This window comes from Diadema antillarum, unplaced genomic scaffold (genome assembly GCF_040938485.1).
Source record: "Diadema antillarum isolate AM-2024a unplaced genomic scaffold, OU_Dant_1.0 seq00001010_RagTag, whole genome shotgun sequence".
Classification (NCBI taxonomy): Eukaryota; Metazoa; Echinodermata; class Echinoidea; order Diadematoida; family Diadematidae; genus Diadema; species Diadema antillarum.
This window is the reverse complement of record NW_027271846.1, coordinates 426,695-441,699: the sequence shown is the minus strand read 5'-3', so window position 1 is coordinate 441,699 and position 15,005 is coordinate 426,695. Positions and strand designations below refer to the sequence as shown.

The following is a 15,005-nucleotide window of genomic DNA, read 5'->3' as shown; positions in this document are numbered from 1 at the left end:
CGTTTTATTTTTGTTGTTATTGTTAGTGTTGTTTGGTTGTTTTTTGTTTGTCAGCCGTTGAAACCTGGAAGTGGCACCAGAAATATTTGGGCGCCCCTCCTTTTCGGAATTTCTGGATCCGCCCCTGAAGACGGTCCTTATCATGCCTGTAATGAGTCTACATTTGGGCTGAAAGGCTGGCTGAAAAGGTGCTACATGATATTTTCCATCTCTTTATTGTTCATTAGCTCATCCAGACCCAAGAAGTGAAAACCACCCCTCACCTCTACCACCCTCAAAGTGACTTTGATTGACACAACAAAATCGATCAACGAATTCCGGCAACTATTAAAATGATCAAAGATTCATGAAGTTGGACATAATATACCTTGGGAAAGATGTGTTAAAGGTAACAGTTAGCAAATGGTTGGAGAACTTTAAGTTCCACGTGTTTTCTTGAAGCAGTGCCTTTGGTCACAACTGCGCATGCTCATTCATTTGATGAGAAAGTGACCTCATTTTCTCACAACTTTAAAAAAAAAAGTTTCTGGAGGAAAAAAAATGTGAAAATCATGATTTTCAACCGTAGTTTAACAGTTACAATCCCCCAGAATTTTTCGACTGCTATAAGTTATCGCAACCCCCATTGATTAAAAAAGACAGAATCTGATATTCATAAGTTGTTATGTCTTTCTTTTAAAAATAACTGGAAATTCGTGTGTAAACAGGTCAATGAAGTTTCTAACAATTGAAGTTGGTTGTTAAGGTTTTATGATAATGATTACAAACACAAAATGTATGATTGCACAGGTAGGATTGCCATATTTGATGATTTTTTCACATAATTATACACTAATGGAAGGTTAAATTACGTAAGCAACCTAGACACTAACTACTCAATAGCAGGTGCTACTCTTCGTAGATTTCTACAGAGTGTAACGTAGAATTTGACGTATATCTGAAGTGTTTTCCATGCTTTTGAGGATCTCTATACAAATCAATCAACAAATATCGACAATTTTTTTTTTTAAAGTTGAACCACCACAATAGTCAACAATATCTGCAGTAGCCACTATAGACCTTTTTTTTTAAGGGTAGGGGAAATATCACTTATGTTTTTAATCATAGAAGGGTTTTAATCAACGCAGCAATAATCCTGGCTTTTTTGTTTATGTACAGGTAGAAGTTAAAAGCAACATTAATGAGTGCTTCTACGAATTTAATGAACTGCACGTTTACCGTTCATCCTGCAATCAAAGTTATATAGATCACATTTTCCAACCGACATTCTTAGTTTACCCCCCTCCCCCCACTCAATGTCTGCTCCTTCCTTTTCTCTAAATTTGTTTGTAGAATACGGGAAAGATGTCGGGAATATATTATGCAGGGAATGCATTATTTCTCCGAGATTCAACCCAATATGGATAAGCGATCCCCGCGTCGTGTATCATCCGTTGGGAAATCTGAGTTTGAGACCCATTTCGAATAAGGTTACTTCTATTTTCTTTTTCGGTCTGTCTGTCTGTCTGTCTGTCTGTGTCTTTTTTCTCTCCCTCTTTCACACACACATACACAAACACGCCTGCACAAACACACACATACACACACACACACACACACACACGCTTTCTCCCACTCTCACTCCTCTCTCGCACACACTTTCTTTCATTCTCTCTGTCCTGTCTAATACCTATCACCGACAATTGTAGGATACATCTTGCTGAAAACAATTTGAATCTGAGTACAATGGGGACTTCCAATGCCTTCCAAAAAGTTTAATAATATAATCTTGGCATGTTGGCTGTGTTTTCACGGCGTCCGGCCATAAGCTACGCAGACCGCGTCGGAAGAGGAGTGTGCGCTCGCTTGGGCATCGGACCACACTTTATTAACGTGACAAGTTCAATCAGGATCCAGTCCGTTTCATGCGGCCGATCGCCGCTGAAAACAATAATCGGAGGGGTATAGGGGTCACTTTTGGTAAGCGCCACTTGGCTGGCGGGGTTTATGTTCTACGGGAGCGGGCGGCATATAGGGGGTGCTCATATTGCGTTTATCCTTCGTTATACCGATTGCTCCCGATGTACGATCTGGGTGATGTTTCCTGTATGAAATTTGTAATGAATCAAATCATCTGCCATTACTGCCGATTCATATGAAATTCTTTTTCTACCCATATTTCGCAGAAACGGGGAATCGTCTCTAATATCTGTGGAATAGAACGACAGTATTCATATTCTAGGGAAACATCACATACAGACTTCAACTCCTAGTCCAATAATGCTGATGGCCGATCATTTTAGGATTAAGGGACAATGGATTTTTGGTTATGGTTGACGATACCATGTTTTAATTTCATCGCGAGAGAGAAAAGGATGCGACTAATTCACCTTCTTTTATAGGAACATTAACTCCTTTCAAAATAAGTGCACAGAAAAAGAAGACAAAATTAGAGGTAAGTCGGGAAGAGTGCACTTGTAAATTGAGAAACACAGCGTGAAAGGGAGAAAATAGAAACATTAATGCCAAATTTTCAAAATAAGAATCTTCTAAGTGAGAGGACGCGCAGAAAGACAGACAGACATTTGGAATAGACATATTGAATAGAGAGGTAATAGAGAGAAAGAGAGAGAGAGAAAAAGATACTGGTTCGATACACAATAAAACCGAAAGCATTCACAATAATGCCGACAAATATTTAATCACCCATGCCATTTCATCGAAACATTAACTATTAACTCTCAAAAAAAAGAGAAAAAAAAAGAATGAAAACATACTGTACGGCGATATTCATATGTGCATTGTACTGACTTCAATAGCACACTAAAAATAGACCAGCCATTGCAACAACACACAGGAGTACATGGAATGATAAATGTACTGTTTTGCTGCGGTCTCATACAATCTCATCCTATATTGTAAAGGGGCTAGCAAATTGATCACTTTTATCTGATCTGGAAAGAGACACGTCCGTATCAATATGAACTCAATTTCAGTATTATTTTTCTTTTCTTCAGCCACGTCGGTAGATAATATCGCCATTTTATAATTATGTTCGGTATCCTAGATTGCTACATTGATAATGCACAATTTTGTAGAAATGAATAAAAAAAGATCAACCCCTGCAGTATAATAGCACATGTTGATTATATGTAAACCCGAAAAGGTTATGCAAGTTACTGCCAATCTTATTCCAGACAGACTAATATTCCTAATCGACACGGGAAATACCATGGTTGCATCCATGCAAATGACAGTTGCATTTTTCAGACCCATTTATGCCTAGGTGAAGTATTTACTGTTGTATCATCTTTGTCGTCTCTGCATGTTGTAAAATGATAACGGATTAATAATGTAATGGAGCTTTTACTGACTTTAGCCTGTCCCTTTCCTGACCTTGTGTGAGCAGAATCTTAATAGCATTTCTGGAATTCCTTCACTGTTTTATTGTGTTTGTTTGTTTGTTTGTGTGTGTGTGAGGGTGTGTGTGAGGGTGTGTGTGTGTGTGTGTGTGTGATGATGTGTAGGTGTGTGTGTGTGTGTGCGTGTGCGTGTGTGTTTGGGAGGGGGCCGCTCGTCTCGTTTTAACATAGTCATGTTTTTACCTGTTGATAACAGATACAATCACATAACAGGTATGTTTATTTGTTTGTTCGGTTTTTTTACCCTTTTTGAGCTTTAAGTGCAGAGAAGAACAGAAAATCCATAACATTGTACACACTCTCCAAAGCCCCTAGCACAGAAAAAAATGTCATATAGCAGCAAAGGTCATACCAGGGAACTGGTGGTTGTATTTTTGTTGCTGTGAAGTGGATCATCAGCAGAGTAAAAGCAAAAATGTACAAAAAAAAGAATAAGAAGTAATGCTATTGGGGTGATATTATATCTAAATGTATTTTGTAAATGCATCGCGAACAAAAACAAAAGAAGAAAGAGAGAAAGAAAGCAAAATAAACGTTTCCAGAAAATTGAAGTCAGTATAGAGATTGGCGTCTATAACAACTCTATATTGTGCGACAACACTATGATAAGCTCAGATGAAAGGTCATGGGATAAGTGGAAACGAAACTAAAACTTGCAGAAAATGTCAGGTTTCAGGTTACCAAGGCAACGGATGATATCTATACTTAATGTAGATCTTCCTTTCAGAGAGATTAGACCATCCATACACGTAGAGTGCAAGACATTTACTTGGTCCCAGGCCAAATTGATGCGATACCACGACAATGCCTTCGCTTGCTTTGTCAGTGATTGTTGGATTTTTTTTTTTATGACGGAGGGTATGATATGAGAAGGCCAAAGGAAACGATACTCACCTATGGCAACATTATTTCTCAGGAAGGCATCCATAACGTGGAGATGAACGGAAGCCTCGGTTATACCGGCTCTCCTCAATGTTGGAGGAAGGCAAACCTGCAACGGAGAAACGGGCCGGCACACCACTCAATGGAAAGTGCCAATGAAGAGAGAGATGTTCACAACATTCAAACCTTTCAGATTAATGTAAGAGTGTTGGATTCCACGACGCATTTTTCCTCCTACAATCTGCGATTATCGTCCCAAAGAGTTGCAGACATGGTAAAGACTGCGGTGCTTCGAGTTTGCCATATATAATGTATATATATACAGCAAGGCTCCTTCTCCTGCTGTGGCCTGTACACTTCTGTTCATATTGGAGCAGTGCAGGTATGTATCCTCATTTATTGCGGAACAAATATATTGCCCGTCACAGCTGGGAAGCTTTTATTGCAGACGTCGAGCTAGTATGAGGTTAAGCACTCGTCTGACAAAGGCAATGTCTCCGTTCTGCTCTTCAGTACTTACTTTTTTTGCTCTGGATAAAGGAAACATGTAAGCCCAAAAAACATAACCACCATCAAGACGAAGCACGAGTGAAGAAAATATAAAATAGACAAAATCCCTCTAGGATCACATGGATACGTTGTACTGATTTAGGTGACTTTATACCCTCACGCAGCGTTACTTTATCTATTTCCATTCGAACTTGAATATACGTATATTCATGGAGAGGGAGAGAGAGAGGGGGAGGGGCAGCGGGTGGGGGGGGGGGGGAGGAAGATGACCCACCATGAGGATATAACGAGCAAGTCGGGGAATATTTATGTTCTGTCACATATAACCTGTAGATACTGCTTAATTTTACGTTAACCTTTCCCAAACCAAATAAATATTACAGTCAACGCTTGACACAATTGTTTTTACATTTAATTCAAATAAAATCTTATTTCCAATAACAAACGTTTGTTATCGATACAGATTCAAAGAAAACAAGTATTACAACAACAAAACATATATGTAGAATTATGTACTTATGGAACTGATATTGTTCAAAAATAATAATGGTGTTAATGGAAAAGAGGGACCCACGTAAAAGGCAAGCCTGTAGGAATGTGGGTCATTCATTACATTGAACTTACAACAGAATAAATGTAAATGTAAAGACACACAAACATACAGACATACACACACATAGGTACAAGACGCTCACAGTAAACAAGAACGTAGACATTCCATTCCATTCCATTCCATTCCATTCTTTTCTATTCTATAATCTATTCTCTTCCATTCCATTCCATTCCATTCTATTCTATTCTATTCTATTCTATTCTATTCTATTCTATTCTATTCTATTCTATTCCATTCCATTCCATTCCATTCCATTCTATTCTATTCTATTCTATTCTATTCCATTCTATTCCATTCTATTCCATTCCATTCCATTCCATTCTTCAGCTTGTGCCATACTTCAGCTTGTGAACCTTACACCAATTTCTACTTTAAATGAATTTATTCCCCCAAATAAAAGCAAACATTTTTTTAACAAGTAGATGAACACAAGTTTGAAAGAAAAAAGCTAAGTATTCTTTAAAAAGAAAAAAGGAGATTCAACAATTTCTCAGATATCGTGATTAGACACGAGGTACCCAACATACTAGAACGTTTCAAATTTCACCCTTTCTCTCTCTCTCTTTCCATCTCTTTCTCTTTCTCTCCTACCTGAATAGTGTTTGTGGACGTAGATTTCTGTTAAAAGTGATCTGCTGTTGGCCTGCGTATTTGCGTGTGGTCATACTTGTGCTGTGTGCATGGCTGTGTGTGGCTGTTATAAATTCTGATTTTGCTGCTTTCTTTTTCGTCATGAAGTATTGCAGCTTGGGAATGTAAGAAGAATTCACAAATGATTAGTTCTGTGGAATGCCCACGTAGTCGACGTGCGTTCGGAAAGTACTCATCACCTTTGGCGTTGTACTTTGAAAACAGAGAGAAGGACAGAAACAGTGAGAGAAAACGAGAGAGAAAGAAGGAAAGCAAGAGATGGAGGGAAAAGAATGAAAGGGAGATAGTTGTAGTAAGAGGGAAACAGAAATGAAATGACAACAAAAACCAGCCTGTAATGTGGTAAGCGTCTTCCCGATCAAGACAGTAAGTTTAAATGAAGCGTTAGACCGTCGGTAACAAGCGCTTCTCGCTACAATTGTCAAGCTCCGGTCTCCAGTGGGTGGATGGAACAGCAATTGGCACTATAATTAGATAACGTCGTGGTGATGAACGGCTGCCATTGAAACAGCTTCTTACGGAACGCCCTTGAAACAACACCCCTCCCCCCCCCCCCATTTTTTTTTTTTTTTGGGGGGGGGGGGGGGTCAGGATTCCGAAGTAAAAGGGAATTTGACGGCGAACAAAAATCGACAATATATGACATGGACAGCTGTGATTTAAACTCATTGTCATATTGCAAATCGAAACGAATGGGCTCCCTTGTGAAGAAGGCCTGTATGGCTCTGAATGGGACGACCCTGCTTTTACAGAAGACATGAATAAAAATATGTATAGGTGCATTCTTTGATTTCTGTTGATGATAGCAGCCAACACACACACAAAAAAAAAAAAAATGAGTAAATGGGCCGATGTCTTTGACTTTTGAAAAGAACAAGAAAAACATTCTGAAAAGTAAAACGGAGAAATCCCAATTTTGTTCAAAACTGTAAGTGTTTTGGGATATGATTTAATGTGCCAGTGCCGGTTTGATTGATTGATTTCATGTTCGACATTTGCATTGTTCTTGAAGTGTCAACAAAGTTGGGTTTGCAGTATTTTCAGAACAGCAGTGCGACTGAAAAATACCATGGTTAAAAGCTTTATTTGAGCCAATCTTTCTTGATATTGAAATGTGGACTGAAATCTTTAATGCATCAAGCTTTGAATTTATAACCAAACATTAAGTTCTTGACTATCACCTTTAATCCCTTTACATTTACCTAAGTTTATTCGGGTGTCCTGCAGACAAACAAATACACACACACACACACACACACACACACACACACACACACACATACACACATACACACATTCACTGACAGATTTCTCTGTCTATGTATTCATATGAATATTACAAATTAAAATGTGTACAATATAAATATATACACAAAGAAAGTAAATACTTTTTCAAGTTAATATTTCTCTTATTATATAATATTTATACATATATATATATATATATATACATATACACTCAGCAAAAAAAGTAAGTTTCCCCCTAACATTTTTGAATATACATGTATCTCAAAAAGTGTTTTACGGATTTTCATAATTCAAACGAGAAAGGATAGGAAATTTCATTACTCATAACATGAATGGCATATTATTGCCACCAGATATCATTATTGGTGTAAAAAAAAACGCATTTTATGTCAAAATGCATGGGGAAAAAAGTTGCACTTTCGGCTATTTGAAGCATATTGTATACATTTCCTATGTAAGTTAGCAAATTACCTTTTTAAATTGGGTAATTCTCGGGAATTTCTTCAGGTACAATGTGCTTCCCTATTAAACAGATGTTATGCATACTTTTTAAACAATAGCCTTTTCAATATGAAAATGTTGGGAGAAGCCATGTGATTTGTAATTCCAATTTGGGTTGATCACATTAATGTGCCTATGGCCATTTTGCATCCTGCGCTCAAGTTGTAGATCAGTTTGTTGAGGGAACTGGCATCGAACGTATGGAGTTGCCTACAAGATCCCCTGACTGTAATTCAGTAGAGAATCTTTGGGATATCATTAAGCGGAAAGCAAGCAAGGAGGTGAAAAATGACACGTTACTGCACTAATTTCAGCGCATCTTGCAGAGAGCATGGGCCAACATTGAGCAGCGCCAAGTACAAACTTCAGTTAACAGTATGAGGACGAGATGCCGGCTGGTCATTGAAGTGGATGGTGGACACATCAATTATCAAATACTTGACTGTATGCTCATGAAAAGAAAGAGATAGAAAAATATGCAATAAACCACGCTTAAATGTTCAGAATCATGATTATTTGATTATTTGTGTAAAGGTCACTGCAAATCACTAAAGTGCAAATTTTGTTTCCATGCATTTTGACATACAATGCATTTTTTCACACCAATAATAATATCTGGTGGCAATGATTTGCCACTCATGTTATGAGTAATAAAATTCCTTATCCATTTCCGTTTGAATTATGAAAATCGGTAAAATACATTTTGAGATATATCCAAAAATGTTAGGGGGAACTTACTTTTTTTGCTGAGTGTATATATATATATATATATATATATACATATATATATATATATATATATATATATATATATATATATAGAGAGAGAGAGAGAGAGAGAGAGAGAGAGAGAGAGAGAGGGAGCGAGGAAGTCCGTGTGTGGGTGCGTTTATGACAGTGTATTTTCAATGTCCTCGTACACTTGTACTTAAATACAAGATATATGTATATAAATAATCATTTGTCTGCTTCTTTTACACCGAATGAAAATAACAAGCAGAGGCAGCTAGAGTTCATGTTTTTCTTCACATAATCTGTATATTTCAGTCTTGCAAAACTACTCTTACATGATCTTTATGCATTTTTACTTTATTTACCATAGCAATTTATCTGGCAACAATACAAACCACATTATTGTCTCGTTACATTCACAATAAGATATTTTACACGTGCATTAATGGGAAAGTACAAAATGTGCTAGTTTACATAATTGCTGTGTGAATTCTACTAGGGATGTAGTATATACATTTCATAACGGACACAATGTATTTACAATTGCAGAATATGCTAAATTATGTGAGGCGTCGAGGTAAAGCATTCATATTTGGCTGATTTGCAAAGACCTTTTTTTTTGCTTTCTACATTAAAGAGTATCGATGATGCCTTAACACTTAAACAACATGATTCTCTTTGATTTACTTTGTAGATTTAAATCCTATGACTGCAATCACATACTCATTATTTTGCTCATGGCATTTACGCGGGTTTCGTTTTGAAATAATGAAAAAGGATTGTACATAGAGATCGAATATAGTGCACACTAAAAAACAAAAAAGCAAAATAAAAGCCATGCGTAGATGATGAATAGTGTGCCGCTTAGTACAGTTGAATATCTAAGGACATCAAATAACGAAACCACTTGAAGTTAGACATATTGGCCCGAATTCACGAAGGTGGTACAAATGAAACCATGGTTTAAACCATGTACAAAAACCATGGAGCGCCAAGTGTCGCACGGAATATTTCGTTACGAAATTGGTCATTTCGTCGACAAAATAACCGTTTCGTTAACGAAATTATCATTTCGTGGACGAAAAGTTCATTTAGTTACAAAATGTTGTCATTTCGTTACAAAATAATCATTTCATCGACGAAATGACTGATTCCGTAACGAAATATTCCGTGCGACACTTGGCGCTCCATGGTTTTTGACCATGGTTTCATTTGCACCACCTTCGTGAATTCGGGCCATTATTTTTCCGCGCACGTTAAACTTTGCAATGACTTTACCATTATCAGTATAAAACACAAACACGACATCAATTAACAATGGAAATGGGAACGCAGCGCAGATATTATAAATACTATATCTCTCCGTATTTTCCCATACAAAAATTTTAATGATAAAGCTGCATTATAATGAAGTACGTCTATAGTATTACGTTTACAGTTCTATTGCTAGTGGCAATATCAATATATCAACAATCCTACCTTACAATAAGGCGTCATATTACGTCGTAATAAACATCAACATATAGCCTCAGTGAAAAAAAAAAATCGTATACGAACCTCTCTCAATTTTTCCATTTAAATATAATTGTAACAACGAACATCGCAAGTTTTTTTTTCTTAATATCCACAAGTAACAGACATGATGCAATAATATGCAGTAATTAAAAATCGACACTCAGTTGAGAGAATGCCTTCATGTCTCAAATTATATATTCTAATGTATTTGTCTTACATCGTTTTCTCATTAACAGTGACACCATAGTTCTTGAATTGTTTTTGAAAGAACCTATGGCGTGGGGATTCATCGATTGGTAAGACTGGCCCGGCTCGGATGTACAGTGCACTCCCGTTACAACGAACACGGTTATAACGAAATTTCGTTATAACGAAGTAAAACTTCTGGTCCCAAAATTATCGCCATTAGAGTCTATGGTACAAAATTCGCTTATAACGAACACGGTTATAGCGAAATTTACGTTATAACGAAGTCTTTTCCGATCGCCACTGACAAAGAAAAACAAAAGAAATGTCCTCCGTTATAACGAAATGATGATCACTTTCGAAAATACGTAGCGGAACAAGCATTTGTAGCGTCTCTGCATGGGCGAACGCGTCACATTACTGTGTGTTCGCTTGGTGTGTCACGCACAGTTTCCGAGGGGAACTTGCGTTATTGTAATGCAATAATCTGAAATCGAACACCTATTTGTTTTATTGTTCACATATCTTTCCAGTGTATGACGAGTATTCAACAAACAGAATATGATATATGTGTGGCTTTCCTTGTTTTCGTTACATTATGTATTTGTTCGGTTATAACGAAATTTCGTTAGAAAGAAAACGAAAGAAAACGAAAACGAAAGAAAACTACCGGTCCCGAGCATTTCGTTATAACGGGAGTGCACTGTATTCGAAAATCCCCGCAACGAATTGCCGAATCTCTACGTAAGCACACACACAGCCGAAGAATCTCGACTGGAGTCGATCGTTACCAATGAGCGTAGGCTTTGATGTATACACACACACACACGCTGACACGTGGTAGACGGGCTCTATCCGTGGTTTTCGACTGTACCCCGATGGGCAGCGAATGAAGACCGATTCAGTCAGACTACCAATGTTTCCCCTCCCTGCCAGGTCTTTAGATTGCGTAGATTAGATTAAACACTCTGCTTTGAATCGCAGTGGCGCTTTAAAAGAGCCAAACAAAGTGTCACAATATTTAAATAATTATATGTACTATGAAAAGACACCAAAGTGTACCAAAAAAAAAGTCGACAACCATGGATGATCAAATGTCATGATCATTCAAAACCATTACGAAATGGAATATTTAATAACGTGTATAGCTGTTGATAAGATAAAGTATAGTGAATCTGGTCGCTCAAACATTTTCACCTTCCCTTTTACGCATCCAGCGATGATTTTCAATAACATTTCTCTTTACAGTGGCTTTATGTTTACACAATAAGATAATGAAAAGATTAGAACTATGTATGCTGCTCCAGTTTCTTCGCACTAAACCATGTGTGAGTGTGTGTGTTTTAATGCCTCCAAGACTTGCTTTCTTTTGTGTGAGAGTGTTCCTGGCATCTACTCCATAATATATTCCACCGATAGGATAATATACCATAGATCATACATTGATTACATACCTCAAATAAGTGAAGAAAAAACGTCAGCATCAACACAAGTAAACAAGTACAGACTCTTAATTTAAATGTCATGAACAAATGCAAATTGCTTTACTACTATGAAACGTAAAATTGAGAAAAAAAATCTTGCGAGCAAAACTACATGATCATGTAATTACCTCTTACGAGTGAATCAAAACTCTCTGAAACTGAATTGAGCCATCAGTACCCATTTCATCAATATAAAGTCTAGAAAAAATAATTGCATTCTAAAAAGTCTCAAGTATAAAGAGAATTCTTTGACCGTTTTATTTCTACATTCAATGAACTTGACTTGAGCATAGCTTTCAGTGACATAGACAGATACATTACACCAAGACATTTTGCTTTTTTGTGACTGTAACACAAAACGTCTTCATTAGAATAAGAATGTCAGATGAAAAATTATTTGATTAAAAAAAAGTCAATAACTATATTGCCCTTTCGGTGTGCAATTTCAACATACAACAGTCTACATCCAAATATACAGGGCTCGAGTAACGAACACTCTTTAACTGCACGTGAAATAAACATTGATGTCAGGTGTAATTCTTAGTTTTATTTTCCGTAAAATGTTTGCAAATACCTGGCCAGTATCTCATAATCTGCGTTACGAACGAAGTCAGTAATGTAGTAAGATAACGCAGAAATGCCAATAAACAATTAAAAAAGAAAAGAAATCTTTGTGGAAACAGCACGAAATATTAATTCAAGTTACCTCTTTATTCCTTTCATTCAAATGAAAGGTATAGGGTTTTGTAGACATCAAAACGAGCACCCATATTCCAATTCATTAATGGAAGTATGATGTCTGTTTTAACTGATATACCTAAAACACTTCATATCAAGTATCAATGAAACGATTCGAAACTGATTTAAACTTCACTGCGTCAAGATGTGCATACTAAAACATCGCCAGGATACAGACAGAAAGTTTGAGAAGTATTATGCTACAATATTGGTTGTCAGATGTTCAATAAATGATTATTTCTCCCACTTTTAAAAAGAACAAACAATGGACATTGTTAAAGACAATATCCTCGTCATGTGTTCATCGGAAATCAAACAATCCCATCACAAATCTTATTCATTCAAATAGTCAAAGTAAAGTATGATAATGATAATGATAATAATGATAACAATAATAATAATAATAACAATAATAAGGTCTTATTTATCCAGGGTAGCCTCTTCAATGTTGCCACTGCTCTACCAGAGGGCCCTGCCATTATTGTAACCCTAGCGTTGCCAGGTACCCATTTATACACCTGGGTCGAGAGGGACATGGTGGGTAAAAACATCTTGTCCAAGGACGTAAGCACTGGGCGGGACTCGAACTCGGATCCTCCGATTGGGAGTCGGGAGTTTTATCCACTATGCCACAACGGTTCAACGGTTTACTGAACTAACATTTTCTTTTGTATGTTCAGACAAATGAACGCATGCACAAAAAGATATTAGAAAGGATTGTGAGGAATCATACAACTTCTATTGCCTCAACCCTCAACTTTGAATACTTCAAGTAATTAATACTATTTACCAAGATGGGAAATAAAAAAGTAAAGATATGGCAACGCAGGCGCAATGGCGCAGTTCTCGACATTTTTTTTTTAATTATCGTCGCAAATTCCAGGTTCAACAATAACAACAGTCAAAACATTGTCGGAAACATTGTCATACACCAACACAAAAGTACCAGTATACAGGCGCAACGTATACTGAAGTAAAATTTTCTTATGTTTAGACAAATGAACGCATGCACAAAAAGGTGTTAGAATGGATTGTGAGGAGTCATACATTCCTTGAGACATTTTCCTTTCATTTTGACTGAGAAAGGGATATGTCTCAAATGTCTATTTGATTATGCCCTCGTCTTTTATCAATAAAATGCTGCAGTTTGATTGGGGGTTGACATGTCTTACTATTAATGTCTTTATGTCTACAAATGTGTTTATAGAGATAACATTTCTTAACAACATAAACATGTGCAACGTCATGAACGTGACTTGGACAAGGAACCCTTTCGAAATTACACTGAGAGTATGTGGCAGAAAAAGAAAAAGAGATATGCATAATTTCACCGAGCAAAGAATTGCGTCAGATATGCGGAGAGAGTACTATCCTCGTACAATTCGGACCAAGATCTGGGCGTGGTCTTCGTGGCGTCGGCATGATTGGGATGGGCTGGTGGAATCACTGGCGCCATCTCCGAGCACGGCTACGCTTTACCTCTCTCTCCCTCCCTCCCTCTCTATCTCTCTAGGTAAGTGCTCTTTCGATTACTACCATAGCTTGCACTTATTCTTGGGGTTCATTGGTGATCCAACTTGGCATCCGTACGCCTCGGCGAAGTGGTACGAGTTCGTAATGGCGCCTATAACTCTGTGAGAAATGACAAACGCACAGAAAGAATAATACACTCCGTTTTTGACACGAATGCATCTTAAACATTGAACAGTCTTGGGAGAAACTAAATACTCACGTTGTACTCATTTGGTGTTGTTCTTAACTTCTTTTAATTTAGACGGTATGTTGCCTTAATAGTCCTTCTAACTCAGTATTTTTTCCTGATCAAGTGCTCTGATTTAAGGAAGATAGATAGATCAGATAAATTGTGTAACATTTACGCCTGGCATTGACCGTTTCCCAAACTATATCACGTGGAAAAAAAAAAGATGTGTCAATTGGCATAGTTTGAATTACATGAATGTTATGGAAAATGTATTTCAGTCTAAAGTTTTCAAGACCTTGCGTAAAATGATCAAAGACAATTTAGCACTGTGGTCGGGGGATACGACTCTGCTCATGGTCCCTTTGCGAGTGTAGTGCAACCAATGAAGAGTCTACATCGGTATTATTTTGATTTCTATTGTCAATCTTATCAGTAGTAATAGCAATAGTAGGTGTAGGATTAGTAGTAGTAGTAGTAGTAGGAGTAATAGTAATAGTAGCAGTAGTAGTAGTTGTTGTAGAAGTAGGAGTAGTAGTATAAGTAATAGTAGTAGTAGTAATAGTAGTAGTAGTAGTAGTAGTAGTAGTAGTAGTAGCAGTAGTAGTAATAGTAGTAGTAGTTGTTGTAGTAGTAGTAGTAGTAGTGGTGGTAATGGTATTAATAGAAGTAGCAGCAGTAGTAGCAGTAGTGGTACAAATGGCAATAGAAGTAGTATTAGCAGTAGTAGTAGCAGCAGGATTGTATCAGAAATGTGTTTTCAGTTGTTCACATCGACTGGGGTCTTTTCGAAGAATCAGTAAGGGTATGTGCAGGAAATATAGGGTGAGACGTAACGATCTCCC

At 37.1% G+C, this 15,005-nt stretch overlaps 1 protein-coding gene across 1 annotated transcript in view; it reads right to left on the bottom strand.

The window, feature by feature from the left end:
- Positions 1-13,765: 13,765 nt before the first annotated feature.
- The window catches only part of LOC139742636 (neprilysin-1-like), a 59,680-nt gene continuing 58,440 nt past the window's right edge, over positions 13,766-15,005 (bottom strand). Inside the window, exon 20 of the mRNA XM_071653160.1 lies at positions 13,766-14,093. Coding sequence (XP_071509261.1) covers positions 13,994-14,093 — 100 coding nt within the window. The 3' untranslated portion in view covers positions 13,766-13,993. The remainder of the gene's footprint in view (positions 14,094-15,005) is intronic.